General features: G+C 39.4%; 1 protein-coding gene across 1 annotated transcript in view; it reads left to right on the top strand.

Moving 5' to 3' along the window:
* The window catches only part of Eip93F (Ecdysone-induced protein 93F), a 47,866-nt gene that overhangs the window by 11,216 nt on the left and 10,190 nt on the right, over positions 1 to 26,460 (top strand). Inside the window, exons 2-6 of the mRNA XM_018542202.1 lie at positions 13,734 to 14,551; positions 14,800 to 15,108; positions 15,803 to 16,042; positions 16,513 to 16,592; positions 25,143 to 25,581. Coding sequence (XP_018397704.1) covers positions 13,734 to 14,551; positions 14,800 to 15,108; positions 15,803 to 16,042; positions 16,513 to 16,592; positions 25,143 to 25,581 — 1,886 coding nt within the window. The remainder of the gene's footprint in view (positions 1 to 13,733; positions 14,552 to 14,799; positions 15,109 to 15,802; positions 16,043 to 16,512; positions 16,593 to 25,142; positions 25,582 to 26,460) is intronic.

Genomic DNA, 26,460 nt, shown 5'->3' with positions numbered 1-26,460 from the left:
GGAGGGAGAGTGAACAAAGAGAATGGCTGTAAAAGATTTGGCAGCTGGTACCTCGCCCGCCGCCGGTGTCTGAAAATCCCCTCGATGGTGATCATTTCGAGGGCAACGTCGAGCTCCGCAACGGGAGTTACTCCGAAAAATGTTGCTGTCGAAGTATATAGCTACTGTCGCGCATCGCCTCTCGCCGCGACTGTCTACAAAACGTCGCGTTGTTCGGTGTCACGCGAATATACGGGCAAGGGTCTGCTGAGTTGCGAGGGTATTCCGAAGGGGGATGTGTCATACGGTTTGGGAATTACCATTTTATTTCATAGAGTGCTAATTATACGGCCGGCGATTACGATCTTACGCGGGAAACGTAGGTGGCGTGCGCTAAAAACGTGGCTGTCCGTTAATACTTTCATGCTCAAGGAGACGCGATCAGCGGATCAGACAACGAGGGTAACAATAGGTCTCCATGGGAACTCTCGTTTCGCGTATAACTCCACTATTCGTCGTTGCTTATTTTTTATTCTGGACGCCTCGTAAGATCGAGAATTTCGATACTCGAGACGAGTTCGCGCGCGATCGTCGTCTCGAGCATCATTTCGAGTCGTTAATGAGGCACGACAGTCGGGCAGGCATTAGGTGTACCCGTATTGTGCCTTCGCGAGAGACAGGCAACGCTCTCCCGTCGGAGTCTTTCGACATCCATCGTGTATACGCCGTGTCGTCCTTCGCTCTCTGCTCGGAAACCGCCGAGCGGTCCCGCCAGGTGAATGGGATTCTCGCGATCATGCAACAAAGCGACGCTGATAACTTACGTCTAGGCGTTGGACGCCAGGTTTTCTTCTTTTTCCGCCGAATCACATTCCTCGCGTTTTACTTAGCCGATGTGAAATGAGGTCTGAAAGTAACAGCGATCTAGTTTTCGTTGGCGTTACGCAAACGGGTGCACTATTAAACGAGACCATTTTTGGCGTTATTATTTGATGTTCTTTGCAGATTTATTTATAGTACTCGTGCGATTTATACGTCAATTTTTGAACGCGTAAATTAGCGAAACGGCACAATGCATTCTCATGTGTTATTAATGTTATTATGACTGAATACATTAAGATAATTGAAATGTTTTTAAATGATTAGATATTATTATAGATGACACAGATTTTATATTGATATCTCTTATGCGTTAATAATGAATTCCATTCATCAATATTTTGATGAAGAAAGCTAGCGAGGACTGTTGGGGGTCATGAGAGAAATCTTCTCTCATATAAATCTAATTGCGAGTATTGTCTACGTTCGAATCACGATTAGTAGTACGCCAGGACTCTAATGTGAATCGGAAGCGTATCGACTAGGCAAGGGAGATAGCATGGTTGATCACAGAATGGTGAGAAGAAAACATCACGGGTTTACCTGAGCCCGCGTGCCAAACCATCGGCGACTGGTCGCTCGTTATCGCAATTACGGCGCGATTATAGCGGAGCTGGGAGACGTTTTCAACGCGCGGCCGAGTGCCAAGTGAGTTTCGGACAAAGGATAGCCTTGTATCTCGTGAGAGTCGGCCGCGGTCCTACCACAGCCGGGGCAGGGAAGCGGGGAGGGGAGGGAGACCGAGAGAAGGAGACAGAAACTGGCCGTTTCCTAAGCTTCTATATACTCCCGTCTAAACTGGATTGCCATTGGTCGAAACGGGCCACCGATTAGAGAAGGCACCGTAGCGATGTATAAGAGCTTAGGAACCGAGGCGAGCGGAGGGCCGTCGGGTTAAAAATCGTGGCTCCGCCATTGGCCGAGCGGGCCCCTCGAGGCCATTCGGTTTAGAATTGAGGAATGGTGCCGCTATATCCTCGCCGTTATATCCGCGGAGGACGATCGTAGAAAGTGGCACTGTTTTCGAATCTCCGCCGTTTTGAAGCCGAAAGGAGCGTGTCGAGTTTCTTCGGTAATTTTTCGCACCGGATGATGGAATATTTTTCTCCAATCTTTTTTCTTTCCAGGAAGATTAACGCATGGACCACAAATTGTAAAATTTGATTGACCATTCTTTGGATTATATTATTCGTCATGACGTTTAATATTGGAAGGACTATGAATTATTATCATTCATGAATAATTCAATTCAAGTGCATTATGTAACGACAGTAATAGCGATAGTAACAGCTTACCGCAATGTACTTCGATCAAGGTTCCCTAAATAATTAATCTTTTAGTATTAACGCAACATGCAGTACAATTAATCAATATGCGTATGACAAATATTTATAAAAAGAGAAACAAAAAATTGGGGAAACTATGATGTAAGTTCATTCTGTAATAACGTATATAAAATTAATTAGCATTAATTTCACGCTAATTAGTTGCATATTTTAATATGATTTTAATAATGAAGATGAATACTATTATGTATGTTTGTATACAAAATAGTTTCAGCTTCTTCGAGAGCTCGCGAATTCCTTGTTCAATTTAAAATAAAAGAAAACGTATGTTTTCCATTCTCATAACGTATCGATCATGCGTGCGAAATTTCATTTCCTTTTAACGTATTTTTTTTATAAGTAAATTACATTTGTAATTGATTTGCAAAATCTTGATAAAACATAGCGGAAAATACCTGTCTCTTGTTATTTTATTATTCGAACGCTTCGATACAGCGCGACTCGAGACAGCCTCTAAAACACGACGCAAAATCGTCGTGTCGTATTCAGCTCGTAAAATGGCCAATCTACACGTAAAGATAGATAATGATTTTATTCGACGAACTGTTTCCCGGTACAGCTAGCGTCATTGGTCTAATCCCGGGCGTGGTCACCCGCCCTACTTCTTCGTCTTCTTAAATGGCACGAGAGATAAGATTGGTTCGGCACCTCTCCTGCCTGGAATTTCATCCGAGGGCCGCGCCTGCAGTCTAATTACTTCTGGATAGAATCGATCAAGGACTCGGGGCTCCTCTCTCGTCGTGAATATATAACGACCTGGTGTGCGGATAAAACAATCGCGGAAAACACGCGGACTGACTGCGCGTTGTTTTCTCGCGCGCCGCGCCGCGCTGCGCCGCGCCGCGCCGTTCTCGTCAAGGAAAAGTCGTATTGACTCACTTGTTAAGAAAAGCATGCGCTTAGTAAATGGAGTAATGCTAATAGGATGATAATTCTAACAGAATGCCATTTTCACACATCATTAAAGAGATAGAAATTTATTTATTTACTTATACTATCATTCAGCGTGTTAAGCGCAAGATGATAAGATTAGTGGCTGTGTGGAAGCCTTGATGTGTATTGGTACGGTTTTATATAATAAACAGTATATTTTATTTTTCACGAGACACAATACGTACAAGTCTGAAATTAGACAAAGAATAATTATTTTGTATTTGGAAACTTTTTGATAAAGTAATCTCGAGTCTATTTAGAACTGAGGATTTGATTTATGATGGCTACATCTCTCTTTCTGCTATACTATCTATATAGCAGAAAGAGATTATATTTCATTCATACGCGGAACGGCGATGCCAGGATTATCAATGCACACGCGGTACAAGTTCATGCTTCACCTCTGTTGATTGCGCGCGCTGCTCGGGTCTTAATAAAGTCAATCCAACGAAGGATATAGCGTCCTCGCGAAGAAAAGGAACATCGTTGCTTTAGGTCGATGATTAATCTCGCGATAATCCGATCGTAGTCATCGCGCAAATCATTGCGAGATAAGCGGCTTGCATGCATTGTCACACGCATGATTCCGCGGAAAATGCTGAATCGCATTAACTTCCGCGTAGCGTATATAGTGGACTTTCGTGATTTTACGGCGCATTTATAAATCCGGCTTGTAAATATTATCGTGAAAATATGTATAATAAAACGCTGAATTTATTTACTTCTCACGTCGCATTTTGAGTCCCCGTATATTAGTATAAATCTTATTATTTCGAGGCAAGATTAATCGTTTGGAAAATACCGACGTGAGAATTTTTGCAAAAGGAGAGGAGAAGTATTTGTCAGACGTTCGGCGCGAGTTGTACGACCAGATTTTCATGACTCATTACGTAACCTTGAAGTTTGCACGCTCCGGCGCGACGATGACTTGGCCGATTCCTGCGGTCGCGATCGAGGCGTATACGCGTCGCGTGATTCCGAAGAAATTGAAGATTTTCTCGACACCTCTCCGCTAATGCGCAACAACGATTTTTCGTGATTCACGCGATTATTCCTGGCGCCCACTCGCGGTGATTACCATCGAAATCTTATACGAATTGGACATTTGCGCCGACAAGTGCAACAGATGAAGAGAATATTTGTAAATGGAAATATTGAACAATTGGAATCCGAGTTTGGAGATTACAGAGGAATTACGGAAGGAACGATTTTGCTGAAATATCTAAAAATTTAGCTACGTATAGTTTTGAAAATAATTTTGTTGAATCATCATAATAATAATTATGTAGGTCGCTCGAACGTAAATAAGTAGATGCTGCAAAAAGTTTCGACATTCTATATAAGTAACCATATTGAGCGTCCCCTACATAATTGTTTTCATGGTTTAACAAAATTATTATTAGATCTGTAGTTAAATTTTTAGACATTTTAGCAAAATTGTGTATTAATAATAAATCTGCATATCAAATATTTTAATTATAATAAAATTAATAAGACTTTATAAGTATAAAACAATATTGTAAATTTGTAAATTTATAACGAATTTTGTATTATTTTTACTGTAACATTGAGAATGACTCGATCCGAGTCTATGTTTAGTTAATTAATTAATTAAATTTATCTATTAATTTACTGGTTCTTTGCCTTTCTTTATATACATTATTTTAATTATATTATAATAGTAATAATAGTAATCTATTCTACACGAAGATCGTCACATTTGATTAACTTATAGCCAATGCCACCTCGTAGCATCATTCATCTTGTTGTGCGCATAGTTTGCATCTAACTGTCATCGTTTATCAGCTTTTATAACGTTGCGCGTATCTGCATTTAAACGCCCGATTATCGTACTATTGTCGAAAAATTAATGTTCATTGCAAAGATGTTGCGTTCCCTCTCTACTCGCTGTCTCGTATATCCTGAGTCTTAATTAACGCATCGCTCTTTTCATGCGCATTCATCGTCAATGCGTTATCGTAAATTTGCAGTGCGATAAGGAACTCGTCGATAAGCAATTAACACTTTGCTGCGAAAGCGCGTCGCATGACGCGAATCACTTGTTACACGAGAAATTTGGTTAATTTAAGTGGAATCTCATAATAGAAAAGACTGAATAAATTAATGATGAATATCTCTCTTTCACGAAATGCGGCCGATTGAGATTCGATGCGATTGCCAGGTCAAAAGGTCGACAGAGTATTATATTAGGACACATGATGTAAATGATATTAATTACTTTTTGACCGCGATATTTTTGCTACATTAATGACTGCTTGTCCTCTCTTTTCGTATTGAAAAAAACCTTTTCTTTTTCTATATATATATATATATATATATTCACCGAAATGCGATAAATGATGTTATCAGATATTTCTTGACTTGCAATTGTTGCGTTTAACAACGAGTCATTGTATGCGTGATGTCAACGCAAAAGCTCGTTTACAAGTTCAAAGTAGGGTGAGATTTAGCGAAATGTATCGAGTCGCGGCATAAGAATTACGATGCGTCTTATCGCAACTTAAAACTTTACCGCTGAGAATACATTGGCGAAATGCAGGGGCGCATCTTCGTCCATGTCGATCAACTGGCACCCGACGACACTTATTGGAACAGTAATTACAAGAGAAACTGTATTATTTGTTATCTATACGATTAATCAACAACTTCTCTTGAACTTTTTTTTTTGTTGTTAAGATGCTCATTAAAAATGTGACCTAAAAATTTGTCTATGAAATTATACAAATCTTTTCTTTTTTTGTCGACAGATTGTTTTGTAATATGATTGGAATATGATAAAGTCATGTTTGTGTTGTATGTCGCGAAGAAAAATATCGAGTATAAATGCAATATATCTTTAAATACATTTATGTTATATTAGAAATAAATATTACATTTTAGTGTTTCTTATCAGCAAGAAAATTAATTTTACGACAATGATAAATACATAGAAAAAAGAAGTTAAAAAGTTTGCCAAAAATAATTATTTTTCTGAATGATTTAATTCTAATTCAGAGCGAGACAGTATTCGTTGTAAGACGAAAGAATTAGATCAGATTTCTCGTATAATCAATTTTATTGTAACGCTAATTAAAAGTGAATCTCTCGTCTTTTGTTACAAATTATTTCATCCGTGAAGAGGATTAAAATGCGAGCCGTTATGACAGTAATTTTTCGGAAATCATGATAAGAGTGTAAGCTCCACTTAAAACTGCGGCGTTAAACTCGTCCCTGACCGTAATATCAATCGTGCATTTTTCTGACAGGCATGCGCAAACGCATATACATACGCACACATCTTGCGGCGTGGCCGACGTGGATCCAGTTCGTGTTTCCGCAAAGCGCATTATACCTGTATTTGATAAGCTGCGTGGAAGTAGAGCGTTTAAATAATGGCCGCACACGTCGACGATGGGATAGCACGATGGGCGTCGCCATTCGTTCGAAACGTTCGACAAACAATAATAATTTATTCAGATGTTTTTCATGCGCGCTTCCAAGCGACTGCGTTAATTCGAACAGGTTTTCTCGGCTTATTTCTTTCTACACGCTCGCGTAAAGACGATAATCTCAAAGGAAGCCAAACGCATATAACAAGCAATTTCTGTTTTCGCATCTTTAGGCTTTAAATTATTATTTTTTACTAGGTCTATAACGTAATTTTCGGTATCTTTTGTTTTTTTTACCAAGTTTCGATGTAAAATTATAGAAGAATGAATATTAACCTAATAATGTTCAAAGTAATCCCCTTCACTTTCCACACATTTTCGTCATCTTTCAGGCGACTGACGGATTCCGCTTCGGAAAAAAGATGGTTGTTTTGAGTCGATGAATTCTATGATGCTTCTTTCGACTTCTTTGAGAGACTTGAACTGGGAATTAACCAAATGATGTTGGAGGAAAAAATGGTAATCCGTAGGTGTGCTAGGTTTGGAAAATTTTCTAAATCGACGATGACTTCTATTGTTGATTGTCTTGCAGCAAAATCACTTTCCAGCACCAGTAAACGGTCTTTTTACTTCAAGGGTATCACTCACTTGAATCAGTTGAGTAACGCTCAGCAGTGATCATTTTCCCCGATTGCAGCAGCTCATAGTAAACAACGTCCTTCCGATCCTATCAAATACACAGCAACACCTTTTTGCTGCGAATGTTTGGTTTTGCAGTGCTGGTTGATCTGAATGAACCCAAGATTTTTGTCTCTTCGGATTATCATATAGAATTTTTCGTCACAAGTCAATATTTTGTGTAGAAAGTTTTTTTTTTTTAACTTCGACAATAGGCAGATAGTTGTGGCGTTCCTCCTTGTTTTCGGGTGTTAGAAAAATCATGGAATCCTCTTTTTGAATCCTACCAAGTTTCCGTAAACGTTTCAAAATGGCTCGTTGGCTTACCACAAGTGCATTTGCAAACTTTGATTGTGTTCGACAAGGATTTTCGTCCAAGAGTTGTTCCAATTCTTCTCCTTTCATTTTCTTCGATGGACCTGGACGTTCTTCATCCTCCAAATTGAAATCGCCATCACGAAATCTTTGGAACCACTTCTTATATATACTGTACAACACAGCAGAGTTTTCGCCTAAAATTGAGTAAATTATTCCTTGAGCTTCCGCTGCATTTTTCTTCAGCTAGATTACGAAATGGAGACAATGCTTCAAATGATGCTTTTCGAACGACATTATTTTAAAGCTTAAGAATGACGCTTGAAAACAACGATAGCCAGAGAAAGATTCAAATTTGAATAAGTGTTGTTGTCGATTGAATATAAGAGCCGAGAATTATAACAAGTTGTAGATCTAATGAATAATTTATTTTTGTAGTTTTATTTTTTGATAATTAATCTATCTCCCCTTTCATATTTTCTAAATTTACCTATTTCCAACGATTCAAAAACTGAAACGTTTAATTGATTAGAAAAAGCGTCATTTTGTGTTTCTTGATTTATTTTGCCTGAGGTATAAAATACAATACATTACGCAAATTACTTATATAATTGCTATTGTATAAAGTTAGTTTCTTTTAATAATAATTTTTTATCAAGCGCAAATAATAAATATAATCATTTAGATATGTAATTACCATAGTTAAGATAGGTTTGGGAAATGATGTCGTCATTGGAGAATTAACATTTCGTTCGCTACAACACATACGTTGGTATAATTGCGAGCTATCCAAAGTGATCAATGGCGTTCTTGTTCTTCACCAGGTAATTTGCGCTTATTCATGAACTCAAGCGAAACCCGCGATATATCTTGCATGATCACTATACTCCACCGTAATCCCCGAAATTTGTATGCGTTTTACATGGTAAACCGTCGATCCCTTCGCTCTATGAGACCCAACCTCGCTACTATTTCCAATCTTTCTATCAACTTCGCTGGAGAACCGGTTAACATGCTAATGCCATTACATATTAATTACTTTAATGCTGTTGAGTACTCGGTATCTTGAAAACAAACTGGTAACCAATTGATAATAAATTTAACAAGTGACAAGGCTGCGGGCAATCGTACTTATAAACCTACTTACGAATCGAAATCGTGGTTGCGTTATTTTTTTCAAAAGCATTAGTCGAACTTTTTTTACACAATTATCGTACTATGAATCTTGCACTATATATTTAATAATTTCAATATCAAATTGCATTATGTTAATAAATATTTATTATCTTTATTGAACTTTAAATATAATTGAACTTACATTTTTAAAAAATTACTTTCTTGTAAAATAAAAATTTGCGAGTTGTTTAAAAATGGAATCTTTAAATTTTTATTAGTTGGCACATAAAATTTTATTACTTGCAAGACAATTAGAACGATATTCCATACCGCATAATATGTAATTTCTTCTGTCGCACATTGGTCGCTAATATAGGTATAAATCAATAATACAATAATTATTGAGCGAAACGCATAATTAACGACTGAACTAATTAATGACTAAAACGCGTAAGACTCATTACGCTCGCGAAATTCCGCACGGTGATACACGTAATCGAGCAGCTTCGATTCTCGAAGTTTGCTTCGGAGATACGCGACGACAGATTATTTCGGATTGTACAGAGACGCAAATGTTCCTCGAAGAAAATAACGATTAAACTTACTCCGATACGCGCCGTTGAGTCAGGCGATAATAATTGCGGCCGCGGAATAATTAGCTGTACGCGAATGTCCATTTGCGTGAGATAAACCGACCTTAGCAGACTTTAATTTAGAGAAAGAGCCTAATGGACTTTCGAAATTGTTTTCACGATTGTACTACCGTGAATCAACAAGGCCACTTACTCTGCTTTTCGTTGTGAAAAAATTTCCTATATCATTTAAATCCTTTAAAGCGTTATAGATGAAAATATCTGCTTTTCGATGACCTTCGACGCATAGCATCGCTTTAATTAAATTACACATTCGTGTGGTTTAGTTATTAGAATACAATTGTATGCAAATGTGCAATATACAGTAGAAAATCTTCGAAGTAGCATCATAATTCAGTCACTCATTCATTTTCAATACGGGTGATATTGTTCTTTGTAAATTGACGAAGGTAAAAAATGTGCACGCGTTGTTTTAAATCTGCCGAAATTTCCTCTCTGAATTTTTCAACGGTTTTCTGCTTTATCACAAAGCCGTTGGACCACTGCAAATTGATCCTAAATTAAGCGGTGCAGTCGGTACGCGTTACATTGCGGTTTCTCGTTATAATGAGGTTTATATTTTTAGAAAAATATTTTTCGAAGCGTTTTATATGGAAAAATGTGACGCGATCCACGATCTCTTTTGTCACGGAACACAATTTTTTTTTATCGTATTCTTTCTTTTCGGGCTCGTGTGAATTTTCCGTCGAGCCGAGCTAATTAAACACGTTGACTCTTCATCTCTCTGTTATAAACAATTATGCTTCAAAATGATTTATTGAGAATCCAGATTAAACCAAATTGTTAACATAAACTGATCCACGCACACGGCCGCCAGCAAAAGCCTCGAAATTCCAAGACATACCGGATCGTACGCCAATGAGCGGTCGAATCGATCCCGAGTGCAATTTAATTTGCGAATTCCCCGCCGTTCCGCAGAAACAACGCGTTTCGCAGAAACGACGTGCCGTGGTTGACCCGCGACCGACTCTTTGCGGCCCTAATGACCATCCCGCCGCGCGGCAAACGACAAAATCAATTCAGAGCGCTATGAAGGCGGGCGCCGCATGAAAAATCGCCGCTCGGACTCGATTCGCACGCGATATATATTTTGCACGTATATACGTGCATTCACGATCGCCTCCGTAAATGTAGAAACGCGCGCGTCTCTGCACCTATCTATACACATTGTGCGAAACGTATGCACGTGGTGCATCGTACCGAGTACCGATTGGCGTGACGGTACGTTGCATCCGTGGCACGCGCGCCGCGATACCGGGTGTCCGCCGCGCCGAGAAGGACGGTTGGATTGGTTGATACAAGTTGTAATTGGCCGACTGTAGTTGGTTTGCGTTTAATCGGGGATAGGAAGTGCTCTTTGAGAATCGGAGACTGACGATACGAGTAAATTCTATTTTTCGTGCATAAATAAATCCACAATGGAACGCATTATTTGAAATTCGCGAAAGGTGGAAAAGGGAGAAACGATAAATTGTATGATAATTTTGATTGAAAAGTGTCTATATAAATTATTATTTAAAGAATACTACGGGTTTAAATCCAGCAAAGCTTGCAAACCCCTCTGGAGCGAACTGGGTAAGTTTTCGAAAATCTCAAGTATAATTTCCGTAAAACAGATGCAGTTGGAGCGAGAAAACATCTGACGTGAAATTAAATTTGAACATTACAAATTAAATCGTTTTCACGGTTCTTCGATGACGAAATGTACGACGGGATCACGTAGCTTTTGCTCAAATGAATATCGAATACTGTTTGCTAAATTAATGAACGAGCGAAAAACACAAGCTCGCGCTGGCGGGCATATTTCCGCGATGTTAAATATTTATTCAGGAAATTAACATCCGTCACAAATGCACATGTATCGCAACGTACTATGGCGTGGCTCTGATAATTGTTTCGACTAGCATAAATATCATAATTTGTAAAATCCCGCTGATGATTAAACAGCATCCGCCGGCGTTGAACTGACGCTCGGGAATCTTTTCGACGCGGAGCCGACGACGCGGCAGAGTTAAACACGTCATGCTGGTGTGATAACGGTCAACTATTCGGCCTTTGGATAAGGAAATGGAAAAAATCGCGTTATCGCGAATCCGTATCATTCTAGGGAGTGGAGCGGAATTATAACTGGCGTAAGCGAATTACAGCTGCCTGTGAGATAAAAAAAACCGACGTCTTTCAGATATTAAGCGCGTTCGAATGCATTTCTAGAAATTATGTAAGAACGTAGCGAGCGTTATTTTGCCATATTCTTACCTTCCTCGAAACATTTACTCAATAGAAGTATCGAACGGGAAAAGTTTCTTCCTTTTTTTAGCAGTGCCAATGAAACTTTCGCGACGGTCCAATAGCGCTCATAATTATGTAAAGATTCGCAGAATTCTAAGAAAATTACGTCTCCATACCTTTTAATTCGCACAAAGCGTTTATGTACTCAGAGAGAGCAATGAAATGATTAATTATATTATAACAATTTCGTTCCTATACGTATAATTAAGTCCTCGGGCATTTTCATAAATGTTGCGATAAAGTTCTGATAATCGTGAACATTTTACTCTTTGAATTACGTTCTGAGTCATGAAAAAACGAAAAAAAAAAAGTGAATTCTTCTTGCAAACGCAGTTTTTTTTTCTCTCGGTTTGCTATATACGCGTAGCCGTGTCCTTCGAAAACCACCATGTCCGGTTACTCAATCGCGCGCGATCTGCATAATTTCGCGTGCGATTCTCGCTGGAAGAACTGCATCTGCGTCTCGTACAGCTACGAACATCCGTGTGCTTTTCTCTGGAACCTTAATCATCGTCCATCATTTCCTATGACAAACAAGTCGGCCGTGCGCATTACAGCGATGCGCGTGCGTGAATTTGTGCAGTGGGCTAGATATCGTCATCCGCAACGGGCACATTTCGCGTAACTCACGATTATGCAACCGCGATTATAAAACCGCGTACCACTTATACTTTAGCGTGTACGATTACAATAGCGATAGTTAACATTCAGGCGAGTATACTTTGGCGGACGTATCACCCGGCTTTCGGCATATGTGATACCACGCAATTATTCGAGAAACCCGAGATTGATAGACCAGAAACGAAACAATCCATTAATTGTAAGTTTGTACAGGGCGCGTCACCAAAATCCGGACGAATTTCAATTGAAATTTTCTACTGTATTGTGCCTCCGCCAAAAGATGTTATTGGCTTTCCGAAAAAGCCTGATGCTTCTAGTAAACGGTCATATTCTCAAAATGGCCGCGATGTTGAAACCAAGTGCGGAGTATAATCGAAGAGCCGCGATCATCGAAGGCCTTCGCGCTGGGCGCTCAGCAATGGAAATAATTCGATTTTTTTGGATAGCCGAGATCAATCGTTTATGACGTTGTGTGGCCAAATTTACGACTTTAGAACAGTCCAACGAAGGCCAATGTTCACGTGCTAGGTGTCGGGTTGAGTGAGGGTGATGTCATGCCACCACGTTTCTTTAAAAAAGGGGAAACTGTCACAAAAGAAGTGTATTCGCGCGTTCTAATGGATGTAGTGAAGCCGTGGATGGAAATTGTGGCGTCCGGAAGACCATACGTTTTTCAACAGGACGGTTCACCGGCTCATACGAGTCGTTTAATTCAAAATTGGCTCTCAGACAATGTCGATATGTTTTGATCCAAGGAATTCTGGCCTCCCGACAGCCCAGATTTAAATCCTTTGGACTACTACGTATGGAGCGTGGTTGAAAGGGTCCCTAACAAGTCTCGGCATCCTAATGTGACGTCATTAAGGACCGCTATTGAGGCAGCATTCGTCAGCACGGACAGCGCTACATTACAGCGTGCGCGCGAACGCTTCGGACCGAGAATAGAGGCCGTCATTCAAGCTAATGGGGGATATATCGAATAATTATGCTCTATAGGGATCCCCCAAGTGCCACGTAAAAGGATTTTTTGTAATATTTAATTTTTCATTAAAAACATTTTGTTTAAAGAAATTGTTCGATCCGTCCGGATTTTGGTGACGCACCCTATATTTTAGCCGACGAGGTCGAACGTGCTCATTATATATGTACATAGATCTAATATTCCATTTTTTCGAGTAGCAGACTTATACAGTTGCCTGAAAAAAATTATTGAAGCTGCAATCAAGTATTTCAGTTTTATGTAGTTTCTTATTAGGCATTGATTAATGAGCACATTCGACGAAAATTTATCAAAAGGTATGTAAAATGCTTGATGTTATTGTGTTTTCATTTTCGATAATAATTTGGGTATTTAGCTTGTTTATACGAGCTTAATTGTGAATATATAGGAGTCTTGAAATCGTTGTCAATCTCAAATATGTCCCGAGTGCAGCATATCGAATGTTTGTTTGACTTATAGAAAGTAAAGCTCCATATATACGTACACGGGTCCCGGGTGCACGTCATTGTTTGATGTAGTTGCGGTGGTGTCGCAGGTCTGGAACGGGTAGCAGAGGAGTTGATGGGCCGTAGGAGATGGAAGCAATACCAGGACACCCTGTACAGCGGCACCCGCAGCAGCGAATCACAGCCCCACCATCGGCTTTACCCGGCGTTGTCGTCGTCCTGCAACCCGATACCCGGGAGCCTGGACCAGATTGGCTCGCAGCTGCATCACCCGGCACCCACGTCGTTGTCGTCGACGGTGCTGACGACGGCGACGACCACGACGACGACGACGACGACGACGCTTGCGACCGGCGTGGTAAAACAGGAGAGTCTGCAGAGGCATCATCTGCAGAACCACCATCACCTACCCGCGCCAGTTCAGGACCATTCACAGCAGCAACAGCAAGAAGATTCGCGCCGTCTAAGGCCGGGCGAAGTCAAGATCGAAGCCGCCGACGAGGAGCTCGCAGACGGTGTCGCGCGGGAGGACACCTCGACGAGGACGACGGATACGGTAACGTCGACGACGACGACAACGACAACGACGACGACGACGACGACGGAAGTAGCGACAACAACGGCAACGACCATCGGCATTGCGGCGACCACGTCGACAACGACGACCGGCACGACGACGATAGCGACGAGACGGCGACGCGGACGCCGGCAAAACGACGGGGAAGACGTCGACGGAGAGGAGGACGGCGAAGAGAACGACGAGGAAACGGGACGGGGCCAGAACGAGGCGGAAAAACGGCTCAAGCTCGACGAGGACGCCGACAGGTCGACGGTCAGCCCTCTCAGAACGGAGAACGATCGTGCGACTCATCCGACTGCCAACGCTACCGATACGGAAGGGACCAAGGTTAGCATAGATCTGTGTAATAATCACTTATCTATAACTCCTTTTTTTCAATATGGAGAAAAAGGTGAACCGTGCAAAAGTTCAGCTGAAAAGAACAGATTTATAGAGAAAAACAGCAAAATAATAATTACTCTAGAGAGACTAGCTCGACAAGAAAATAATGAAAATAATTTTAATGAATCGTTGAAGATTTCAAAGCAACTTGAAAATTTTGTCTCACATTCTCTATATATGTTTTTAAATTTTAGGAACGAAAGGAGGAAATCGCGTTGGAGCGGGCACCGGTAACACAGGGCTTACTGAGGGTAAAGAAAGAGGAGGAGCTACAGGAAGTACCGGGTTCTGGCGGTACCACGATACTGACGACGCCGGCGACGGATTCGGAAGGGACCAGGTCGGGGTTGTTATGCCGCGACGGGAACGCAGTAGCGACGAGCGTCGCGACACCGTTTCTCCTTGGGAGACGTACGAGCCCGCCGCCGGAAGACTGGAAGCCGCTCGACAAGTGTTACTTTTGCCTCGACGGCAAACTACCCCACGACGACCAGCCGCCCCTTGTAAGTACCCTGCGGCGAATCTGCCGAGTGTGAGGTTGCGCATGGCTGAGCATCGACCTCGTCCTTCATTGCTAATTTTGTGTAGAGATTATTCGCGAAAGGGATGATGCGGACCGGAATAAGTAAACGAATTAACGGCATAAGTAATCTTTCTTCACGCGGAATTCGAATCCCGAGATTCTGCGATCCTGCGACGAGCGCTTCGGATGACTCGAATTATTTCAGCGGTCCTGTCGACAATTTATCGAGATCGGTAGACAAATCGGTGCACACACTAATGCTGCTCGTTTCTTCTGCAATGCACTTATGCAACATCGCGACATCGGATCTCGTTTCAGCCTTCGTTCCTCTCTGCAGCTGTTGTGTCGTCGCGATCGCGGCTCGAGTCCAACCTATAGCCTTCTTTGCTACTTTTGATTAAGTCGAACGTACTTCGTACTTTGCCGTACAGCCTCTCAGCTTTGATCACTTTGACGCGCCCATAAAAAATTCACGAGGACTCGCGAAGGCGGCTTCGCTTACGAGAAATGAATTCGATCGGAATTCGATCTTGCCGCCATCGCGTCTTCTCGCGGATCTCACCCTGGTGTCCTTTTCTGTCGTCCGACCAATATCCACCGGCTATTCAGTCAGGCAGTTCCTTTTCGTATCGCGCGAGCCGGGATGACACGTTTCTTCGTGTTGTGCCCCGCAGAGTCCGCAGAGCGACAGTAGCAGCAGCTCGCGATCGGCGGAGTCACCGATGTCGGTCCAGGTGGACCCGATGGCGGCGTCCGTGGTCGCCGCCGCTCTCAGTGGCACTTACCCCACCTTGCTGCCCCAATGGTGCTTACCGCCGAGGGAGGCGCCCCTTGTTAGGGTGCAGACCCATCAGGACAGCGCCGCGGCGGCCGATCAACCGCTCGATCTTTCGGCCAAACCCAGAAATTCTCAGGTAAGTTCGAGACCGTTCATTCTACCGCGTGAAAAAAACATACGGTATTTCTCAACATCTTCATTATTCTTTGCAATGTGCTCGTTCAAATTTATTTGAACATTGAATTCGTGATAAGACGATTGTACGTTGTGCGATTCGCCAAGTGTTTGACGAAGGATCATATTGAGTGGAGACGATTGTAAACGATGATGCAAATTATTCGTAACTGTTATTCATACTTTTTAGTGGGCTGTCACGATACGATCATTATTTACGCGATGATCGCTACTTCATGTATTGCTAAACAATAATTCCTTTCATATAGTGTGTTTTATTAGTGCTTCCTAGTCTTGTTCTTAAGTGACTAACGCTGACGTCTAAGTAACTAGGCTGTATGCTTGCGTAATATTAAGTTATTTATTTGTTTTACTTTTTTTTCACTCGACGGTTTTTTTATGCTAATGCTGTTATTCATTTTGTTTGTTTAGGACAACAACATATCTCTATTGGAGCAACAGAAAATACCTCTGAGAATGCCGACAGGCATCGATCCCAAGACTATCCTCAAGTAAGTAATCTTTTTACATTTCCTTACTTAATAGGAAACGATATTAGAAATAAAAAAAAGTGATATTTGAAATATATGCTATGCGTTATTTATGAAAGCACACACTCATATTTTTGGATTCGTTGAAGTGATGAATATAGAATATATCAAACTTTTTAAATTAAATGAAAAGAAATTCTTAGAATGTAGTCTTAATCGAATAGCTATATAACACAAAAAAAAACCTGAAAAATATTAAAAAGATTTCAATCCTGCACAAATTTTATATTATACCTCCAACCTTCAAACGTTTCATTTAATTTTATTCATAAAATTTGTTTTCCTTTTGTGATGTTAATGAACTAATGATGTGTCGATGCTAAAGTGTTAAAGCGATAAATGTTTTACAAGTATTCCAACTCCACATTTAAAGTGATAAGAGATAAAAGTCCTTTCTAAAAGTGCGCATTAGAAAACGGAAAAAAGAAGCCAAATGGAAATGACAAGCCCAAACTCGCGTACGAAATATTTGGCTTCGATGAGAGAACGTTCTTTCCCACACATTGGAAAAATCGTCGTTTGTCAACGACAATGAGGCGTCGTTTCGGCGTTATCGCACAACTCGCTTTACACCTCGAGGCGAGTCACCGATACGAATATGCATTCCGTATGCGAGTGTGGAGGGGAAAAAAAAGAATACGACCCGCGATCGCATTCCGTAGCGAGCGTTCTTCGTGATCGAGTGGCCGTTTAAGCCGGGCCGAGCGGGCGTTTTTCGATAAGGCGTCGATTAAAACACCGCAGGCGAGCGACTTTCGAAAATCGCGAAACTGACAGCCAGTCGATCCGGAATGCCGTCGCAATTAGGTGCCAATCACACGGCCGGGCATAACCGTGATTTATCTCCCTCGTAAAGACGTCATGCGCGACAACGGCAGAGGGGAATCGTATCGTTCGCTCGACACTGGTGCGGGCTGATCGAGTTCGCGCGGTCGTGTGCTGCATTTTCGGATTTATCCGGATATAAATATACGGAATAAAATCGCCGTCAATTGGTGTGATATAATTAAAATCTTCGTCATCTTCTTTGTCTTAATCTGCTTGTTTACATAACTAAAAATATCATATTTTTTATTGTTTGTAATTATAGAGGTTACCATTTTCAATTATATTTTATAAAAAATAAATTCATCGAACATTAAACCAGTTTTACGTTTGAATAATTCATAAGTATCTGTGCTATAATTGTATTAAAGGTAAATAGAAACTGTTAGATAAAGAGATGCGATCGGAACTTAGGATCGCGACGGAGTCAAGTTCGTTAGGTGAACTTGGAGGTTTTATTAAGTCGATCGTAATAATACTATTACGAACATTCGATTATCTTTTAAGACGCGTCAAAGATGTATGCTGTATTCTCTGTAGGAAAAATAATAGCACTTTAAAATTAATGTACATACAAACACGCAAAAATATTATTCGTTACAAATTTTACTTATTTCATTTATTAATGATTTAAAATTAATATGATTTTTATTAATATATTTGAGTAAATATAACTGAACTATAATGAAAAAAACAATGATGAAATGAACTGTATATTAATATATTTAAGACAAAATACTTGATTATGACTATTTAATTAAATTGTTCGGTGTTGTGAACGATTCTGAATTTTCTGTCTGGGTGCGATGTTTTTCTCGCGATTCGTAGCTATCACGCTGCTACAATGAAACGATGATAATTCCAATTGGCTTGCAAAAAATTTATGTGCTGGATAAATAAAGTCACATTATAAATTCAATGGGCCCTCAATTTGTATTGCACTAACTTAAAAAGATGATTACTAATCTCGCGACTGATCTGGTAGATTCATATTTTTTTTTATTGAACTAAGTTTTCATTTATGTATCATACATATCGTTATCATTTATATAACAATATGCTTTTAAAGAATTGACAATCAACTATTATTGCGAATTATTTTTTACATAAAGAATGTCGTATTTAATATAATTATTATTACAATTATTCTCTGCAATTATTTTTCTTTAATTGTTTAATGAAATTTTAATTGGATTAAAAAGTTTTGTAATTTTAAAATTTGTTTTTTCAAATTTTTAATTAAATAGATAATAGTTATAAAGAAATAAACGATTTCATTCAGAATTTAGTCTAGACTATTATATACACACACATATATATTATATATTATCATTATAAAGGATGTTGGAAAATAATTTGATGCAAATTGCAATTATTTTATGAATTATTAAATTTAAATTTATAAAAAAATTTTCGTTTTTTCGTGCAAAGAAACTACTGTAGTATATAGTACTTTTCCTGGAACGTAAAGTAGTATATAGTACTTTTCCTGGAACGTAAAGAGAATACTACGTTTTTTGATTAAACTGCGACAACTAGGAGATCGCTTATTGCACGACTCTCCCACATAAATGTTTAATGTATCGCGCTTTAGTGTTTTAAACTGTACGAAAAAATTTCGTTGTAATACGTTTGTGCGATCGTGGTAAGCAGCCGGTATCCTACAAACCGTAATAATACCGACGAGTTGCTTGAACTTTACAACCCTTTGAGCTTTAAACTGTTATACGTCTGCGGTACGTACCTCGATAAATATTTAAGCAGTCCGTTTCACAGAATCGATGCAACTCGCTTGTGGTCTCGAATACGAAACATGATGAAGCAAATTTCGTAAACCTATCCACGCCTAAATAAATGACAACAAAGGGAAAAGTTTTATACATATTTTATTTCCTTTTCCTATCGCGAAGACAGTACGAAAGAGACTATGAAAATATATGATATTTATATATGTAGTTTTGTACAACTTAGATCAAAATTTAGGAAATCCTAGTAATAGATGAATATCAATTTCAGTAAAATTTGAATTTTATTTTGAAAAATTAAAATTTTTCCAATTTTTTCTGATCATTATTAAATTTTTGGAAAAATACAAAATATATTACATCGATTGGCAAAAATTAAATTTTTATCTTGAATAAGCAAGATCTTTTCTGGCAATCACAATAACAATTTTTATCTTTATCGCACGATTCGTGAAAAATGAAAACGATCGGTAGCTCGAGCGAATTGAATATGTCAGATCATTGGAGTACATTGCTCTCATGTTTTCGCTGTTTTCCCCCGCGGAACATTTTGCGCGTCAAATTTTTATCATCGTCTATTATTAGTCCACCGTAATCTGCACCTCCTGACATATCGAAGATGCAGAGTACCTCGTGTATGTCGCGGAGCGCAATGAAGGAACGTAAAGGGGAGACTGGAATGTGCAAAAGAGAGAGCGAAGAAGTGAAGAGAGTAAGATAGGAACCGAGTGAGAGAAGAGGGAAGAAAGTTCGAAGGGGAAGAGAAAAGAAAGAGGTCTTGGCGAGAGAGAAGTTCGCGCCAACGCATATATGTATATACGACTGCGCGTAATTAGCGATAAGATAGGACCGCCAACGAAATCGTCGAGTCGAAATTAAACCTAATTTAAAACTAGCGTGTCAACGTTTTAATTTTTATGTGTGTATTTCAATATTTAGTTTAACAAATCTAAGGATATAAATTACAATTATATTGCATTAAAACCAATGAACCGATAAAACAATTTTTCAGATTTAAAACGCAACTCTACTGCAGTAATATCACGAGTTAAATAGATTAACAATTTAACAATTTTTTTGTTCTTTGCTTATTTTAGATTAATCATAATAATATTTAATGACATATTAAAATTTGTAAATAATTAATTTTTCATTGCGAAAAATATTACCTCGTCCGGGAGTCGAATCCGGATATCTTGCATTCCGTGCGAGTCTCAAGCCTTATTTAGACTACCGAGGCGTTTGATATTATATCGTATTAAAAATATACAGCAATTTATAGTGTTCATAAATGTGACGAAAGAGACAATTTTAAAATAATTAATTATATTTTTCTGAAGAGAGACTTAAATATATTCCAAAATTATATTGTAAAACAAAAAACACAAATTCATCAATTTTCGATAAAAGTAAAGTCACATATAGCATCCGAAGATGAAAAAAGTAGTAACGTGTAGCATCCTTCGACTCACAAATTGGTAATCAAGATATATTACATGCAATTCAATAGATGTATTAAGGAGGAAATTTTATTCGTACCTTCTATTGAGGCATTTAAAACAGGTCACCTAAATATCACGTTTGTTTTTGATGATGTGAAAAAATGTTTCAGATGAAAATGAAATAGTTTCGAGGAGGATGTGTTTTGGTTATGTTTTTTGTCTAGGTGGACGCATCAAAAAAATATGAAAATCACCTCCATTTTTTAAAGATGGAATTACATGAATTTTTTTACATAATATGAACCTTCTAACAATTCTGCATATAAAAGTACGAAGGTACAGATATAAGAAACGAAATAGTTTACAAAATATTTTATACTTTTACTACACAATTATTTTAACGGTCTAAACAAAATTATTTTCAGATCTGTATTCAGCTAATTTTTAGATACTTCATTAAAACCGTTCTTTCCATGTATATTTACCGACTCGCATTATAACATAATTTATTGGAAAAATCCACATTTTAAACTCGATATACTTTGGACATGTTAATCATAGAAGATTTTTATTCTTTTTTTAAATACTGTAATAAATGTACGAAATTTCAAATAACGCGAGAATTGCGTGGGTTGTTAGATCGTTAATGCACCCATAGTGTAATGCCTATTAAATTCATGCGATAGGCACGTTAAGTTTTTCTACTTTGGTGCTACAAAGTAGACAAGCCTCAAGGTACTTAGCGTCGTCTATAAACGGACATTGCGTAATTAGACTAGTTCGACTAATTTTATACTTTTCTTTAAGCACTGTCATTTACACTAATATGACGCGATTTTTGTTTTAATTTTTTTCATGTTATTTCATCACATTCGTTTCATCCATGTAAGAAGCTAAATCAAAATTTGTTGCGTTAACACATTGTATTAAACCAAAAAGCTATTATTATTATTATATATGTTGTAACCATTTAAAATATTTTATTGCAAACATTTTTTTAATTGTATTGTATATACTAATCTTAATTAATATTCCATACTTTTATTCTATATTTTAAAGTAAAACAATTAGGGATGCACCGGATATCCGGTAAATATCTGTTCGATATTATCCGGTACTTCTTTGTGATCCGGTCGGACAGTCGCATACCGTTAGTATTCGGAAATATATCTGGTTGAAATTTTATATTGAAAGTTTGCGTCATTGATGCAAAATTTGATTGCATTTGACGCAAACAACGTGAACTTTTATCCGCGGATATCCGACTTGAAAGATTGCCTTCTCGGATATCCAATATCCGATAATTTTACGATCCGATGCATTTCTAATATTTTATTAATAGTGTAAATTTCTTAGAGGTATAATATGAGAAATACGAGTCGATTGGTTAGATTCAAGAACGTGTCTTCTCATGGCAGGTAGCCACGAAGAAACGAAATTAGACGTATATAGTTCGCACTTACGCGCGTCCGCGATACTGGAAAAATAGGCGAGCTGCAATAAAACCAGACACCGGGTACTGAAGTAAAACCGGTTCGTAGAAGGCTTTGGAGAAGGTTCGCTGGCCAAAGAGATATTGACGCCGCTGCGAAGGACAAGATTACGACTATCTGGTTCGCGATTGCGTGAGCCTTGTGATTTATGCCAGAATTTACCAAACTGAACCGTGCAGTTTGATCGTGAAACCTTGGTTTCCGGCATCTGTGAATATGTTCACGTTGAAGATGTCTGTTTTAGTGTTTGTTTTTAGCAGCTTTGCTAAAGATCTCTCGTGCGTTTGGGGAATTCTGCATTGTTGCTCAGAAATAAATCTGTTACTTGAGTTAAGGAATTCGTTCTTGACACAAATTACTATATCACATCGAAAGTATAACGCGCGATACGGTCTTTCGCGGAGGTGTGCGACAAGGAGTCCGATGCGCCGCGGCGCGCGCGGATAAAAAACACGAATGTTTTTACGGAAATGTGTAGCCGATGATGAAGTTTAAATTCCTCGCGGTTAGATACACGTCGTTTTATTTGACGGATGCGAATACCGTTCTCTTCGAAATTATATGCGACGACATTACTTGCGGAACGTTGAACCTGAAAACGCACGTATAGAACGCAGACCGACCGAGTTTCCGACGGCGTTGAACGTGGCGCGTATCGTCGCGTAAAACCGCAGACGAGCCAACAAACAAAAATTGCAGATAAATCAGCGCCGGTCGATGACTATACTGACGTAGCGGGACCTATCCGGCGAGCCGGCGTCGGACGAAATGCACTTTTATCAGCGGCGCAGGTCGACGAACTCGCAAAGGAGGACTCTACGGTGCAAGCGGGGGTGGGACGGCGAAAGGGGAGCGCGAAGCCCGCGATGATTTCTTACGCCTAATCTTATCGTTGCGCTCCGTGACAAATTACACCGACCCGATATCCATCACTTTCGTACCACGCTGCGTTTTTTTTATGCGAGCGCGAAATATTACTGGACGTTTTCGCGCCTGAAATTCCGTCGCGTATTTAGCACGCGCGCGCGCGAGGTTCGATTAGGTGTGAATAACATTTATAAAATTATTGTTACATAAAAATAGCTAAGAGGAAAGTTTTTATTGCCTTTTATAAATTGTTTTACAATACATTGTCTTTTTTTCGAGTTTCATTAATATATACAGTTTCAATAAGGCTTGATAGGAGTCGGCGCGGTAAGAAAATTGCGCGTTAATATCTTTTTATAAAAATGTTTAATAATAAAGATTACGAATATCTGAATTTTTACCGCGCCTATTAAGCCTTATTGAAACTGTATACTATATTATTTTATTATAAGGAGTCTTTATTATTATTATTATCGTTTTGAGTTTTATTAAGTTGAATCATTCATTGATGCATTCTGAATTAGTATTGTGTAATTATTTTGTTTACTTTTTTCTTTGTTGTATGATAAAATAAGATTTATTTTTATTCAAAAAAGAAAGTTGACACTACAATGAATGTTTTACGTCATAGATATTGGGAGTACAAATTAGTTCGGTCCGTTTTCGAAAAGATGATCGCCTCCAAAGACGAGTCCTTTTTTCGAGATGGAATTCGAAAATTGCCTGAGAGATGGGAAAAAGTCTTTAATTAATCAGTTCATTCATTTTGTTTGGAAATAAATTCATTTTTGAACACAAACAACTAATTTGCACACACCTAACATTTTAGAATAATTGTAATGCAAAAAATGCGAACATTAAGTGTATTACAGGAAATGGCGATGATTTATGATATCATTAAAAAGAAAAAAACACACGTAATAAATATATTCATATACGATTTGTGCCTTCTGGCAATTTAACCGGTGTTTTAATTTTCATCTTATCACAAATAAATCTTGTTTATACGGTCGTGCTGCGAAATAATATCTATGTAAATACGTTTAAAGAAGCATAAATGGTCACTTTTTCTGGCGAGAATCGATTATACGCAATACGAGAAATTGCCGAGTTAACGCGTTTTTCAGCTTGCTCGTTTGAAAAACTTAATTTGCATGGCTCGAAGCCAGGATCAAAGCTGTACGGATTCGCAATTCGCCATTGGCACGACGCCAAACACGTGCAAGCGTCGGGATGGCCACGTGGCCATTTGACGCGGGCCGCTTCTCGAGTTAGTTAGCTTCTAGGAAACGTGGATTACACGTGAGCCTACATTACGAGAAACGGCGAATAATCTGACTTTGTTACATATACACGAAGCTCGAGTGAATATCGAACGTGTCCATTGGCCGATCGATTATCGAACTCCACGCAGTCTCTTGGCTACTTGCTTGTTTACAGTGTTTGTTATTTGCTGTTTAAGTGTTTCATATTCAAACTATATGACTCAACTGGGTCCACAATTCTTTCATAAAATTTCTAAAGAGAATACAAATGGGAAATATAATATTCAGCGAAATACGTCTTGTTGTATTTTCTGCCGATAAAAGGAAATCGGAAGAACAGTGAAGTAAATTATTTTATGCGATATTGATTTTTCTCCAGGCGATACTATTTTTTAAAATTTATTCCTTCTTCCTCTGTTTACATGCGCAGTTTTGGAAACTAAAGTTAATTAAATTTCTTTGACTTTACTCTACATGACGGAATAAACGAGATCTCTGTTATGATAACTGAGGGATAGTTATAGAAGCTATCTTAAAAGTCGAGGCAGCGGAATGGAAAACTCGAGCGGCGCAAAAATAAGTTTTCCTATATACGATGAAATGTATGTAATTGACAAGCAATGTGAATTCCAACGAATTGTTTCCGTTACGTGACATCTCTCAATACTTTATATAGACATTTGTAGTACACGATGAAGGTTCTAGAGAGACGCGATATTGCAAACTCGACTCACCAAGCGTTCATTCGCCGCTCATTTCCATATACCTATTGCTATCCGGGCTATCCCGAAATTACGTTTCGAGCGGTTGCCAACGTTGCAGGTAAAAACACCATCAGCTGGCCTCGATATAACGTTGATTAATGCTGTTTCAGCTCGTGTTACCGCGCGAAACCGCGAATGACCGGACCGGTTGTGACCGCGGCGGCAGCGGCGGCGGCGGCGGCTGCGGCAGGTGGTGTTCCAGTGGTGGGTGCCGGGGGCGGCAGGAGGACTTACACCGAGGAGGAGCTGCAGGCCGCCCTCAGGGACATCCAGAGCGGCAAGCTTGGCACGCGGAGGGCAGCGGTGATCTACGGGATACCGCGTAGCACTCTGCGCAACAAGGTCTACAAGCTCGCGATGGAACGCGAAAGGGACGCGTCCCTGACTAGCACCCATTCACACCCTCACGAGCCCGGCGCCCCAGCCACCACCACCACCACCATCACCACCACCACCACCACCACCACTACTACTACTACTACTACTACAACACCACCAAATACGACCCAAAACGCCTCCGCGACCACTCCGCCCCCGCAAGTGGACGAGGTAGGTTTTGGGGACAGACAACGGAAGATAGTTAGAGGTCTAGAGAGAGAGAGAGAAAGAGAGACGGAAAGAGAAAGAAAGAAGGAAGGAAGGAAAGAAAGAGAAGTGCGAGAGTGGTCGAGATGCAGAGGGCAGGGAGTGGAAACGTGCCGCTGACACGTGCCCAAGTCTCGTCGGTCTTTCACGCGTGTCGAGTAGAAAAGCCGAGGATGCAAATTGGCATAGACAGCGACTGGGGATTCTCGTGAGGGAATGATGTGACGAACCGAAGCGATGCGCGAAGATGCTGTATCGTGTGTCTTCTTTTATCCTCCGCAGTTTCCGTTATCGATGTCCGATGTTTCTCATCCGGAAATGAATCGATAGCGCGACAAAATGACTTCGGAGTTGTTGCATTGACTCGTTTCAAATAACGCGGAATATCGATGTTGATTCCGCCGTGTACTCCGCGATTTACTGCGAGTGCCTAATGATCTCTAACATAGCTGTTTAATTATATAGATTATTTTGATTTACAAATTTCATATTGGATTCATATTGGCGATAAATTACAAGACAAATGTTATAAAAGTCGAGAAGATGTAAATCAAGCATTTCATCTGATGTATTGTATTTTGAAAGAGATGTTAATATTTGTACGTTAATTATTATATAGCACCAAAAATGAAAAGATATGTAAGAGGCTAATAGAGATAGGTAGTATCTGATTAGATTTTTGTTGAAAAAATTGATATCAGATTGATTAACGATTTTATAAAGGAAACTTATAACTATTTTTTGTCGTTAGATACGTTACGATAATGATTATAAATATCTATCAGTTATGTTTTATATAAATTTGCACGATATGTATCGTATGTCAAAGAAAAATATTCTCAA

Source organism: Cyphomyrmex costatus, unplaced genomic scaffold, assembly GCF_001594065.2.
Source record: "Cyphomyrmex costatus isolate MS0001 unplaced genomic scaffold, Ccosl1.0 scaffold309, whole genome shotgun sequence".
In the NCBI taxonomy this organism is placed as follows: domain Eukaryota; kingdom Metazoa; phylum Arthropoda; class Insecta; order Hymenoptera; family Formicidae; genus Cyphomyrmex; species Cyphomyrmex costatus.
The sequence above is the reverse complement of the archived record's forward strand: the minus strand, read 5'-3'. Positions and strand labels throughout refer to the sequence as shown.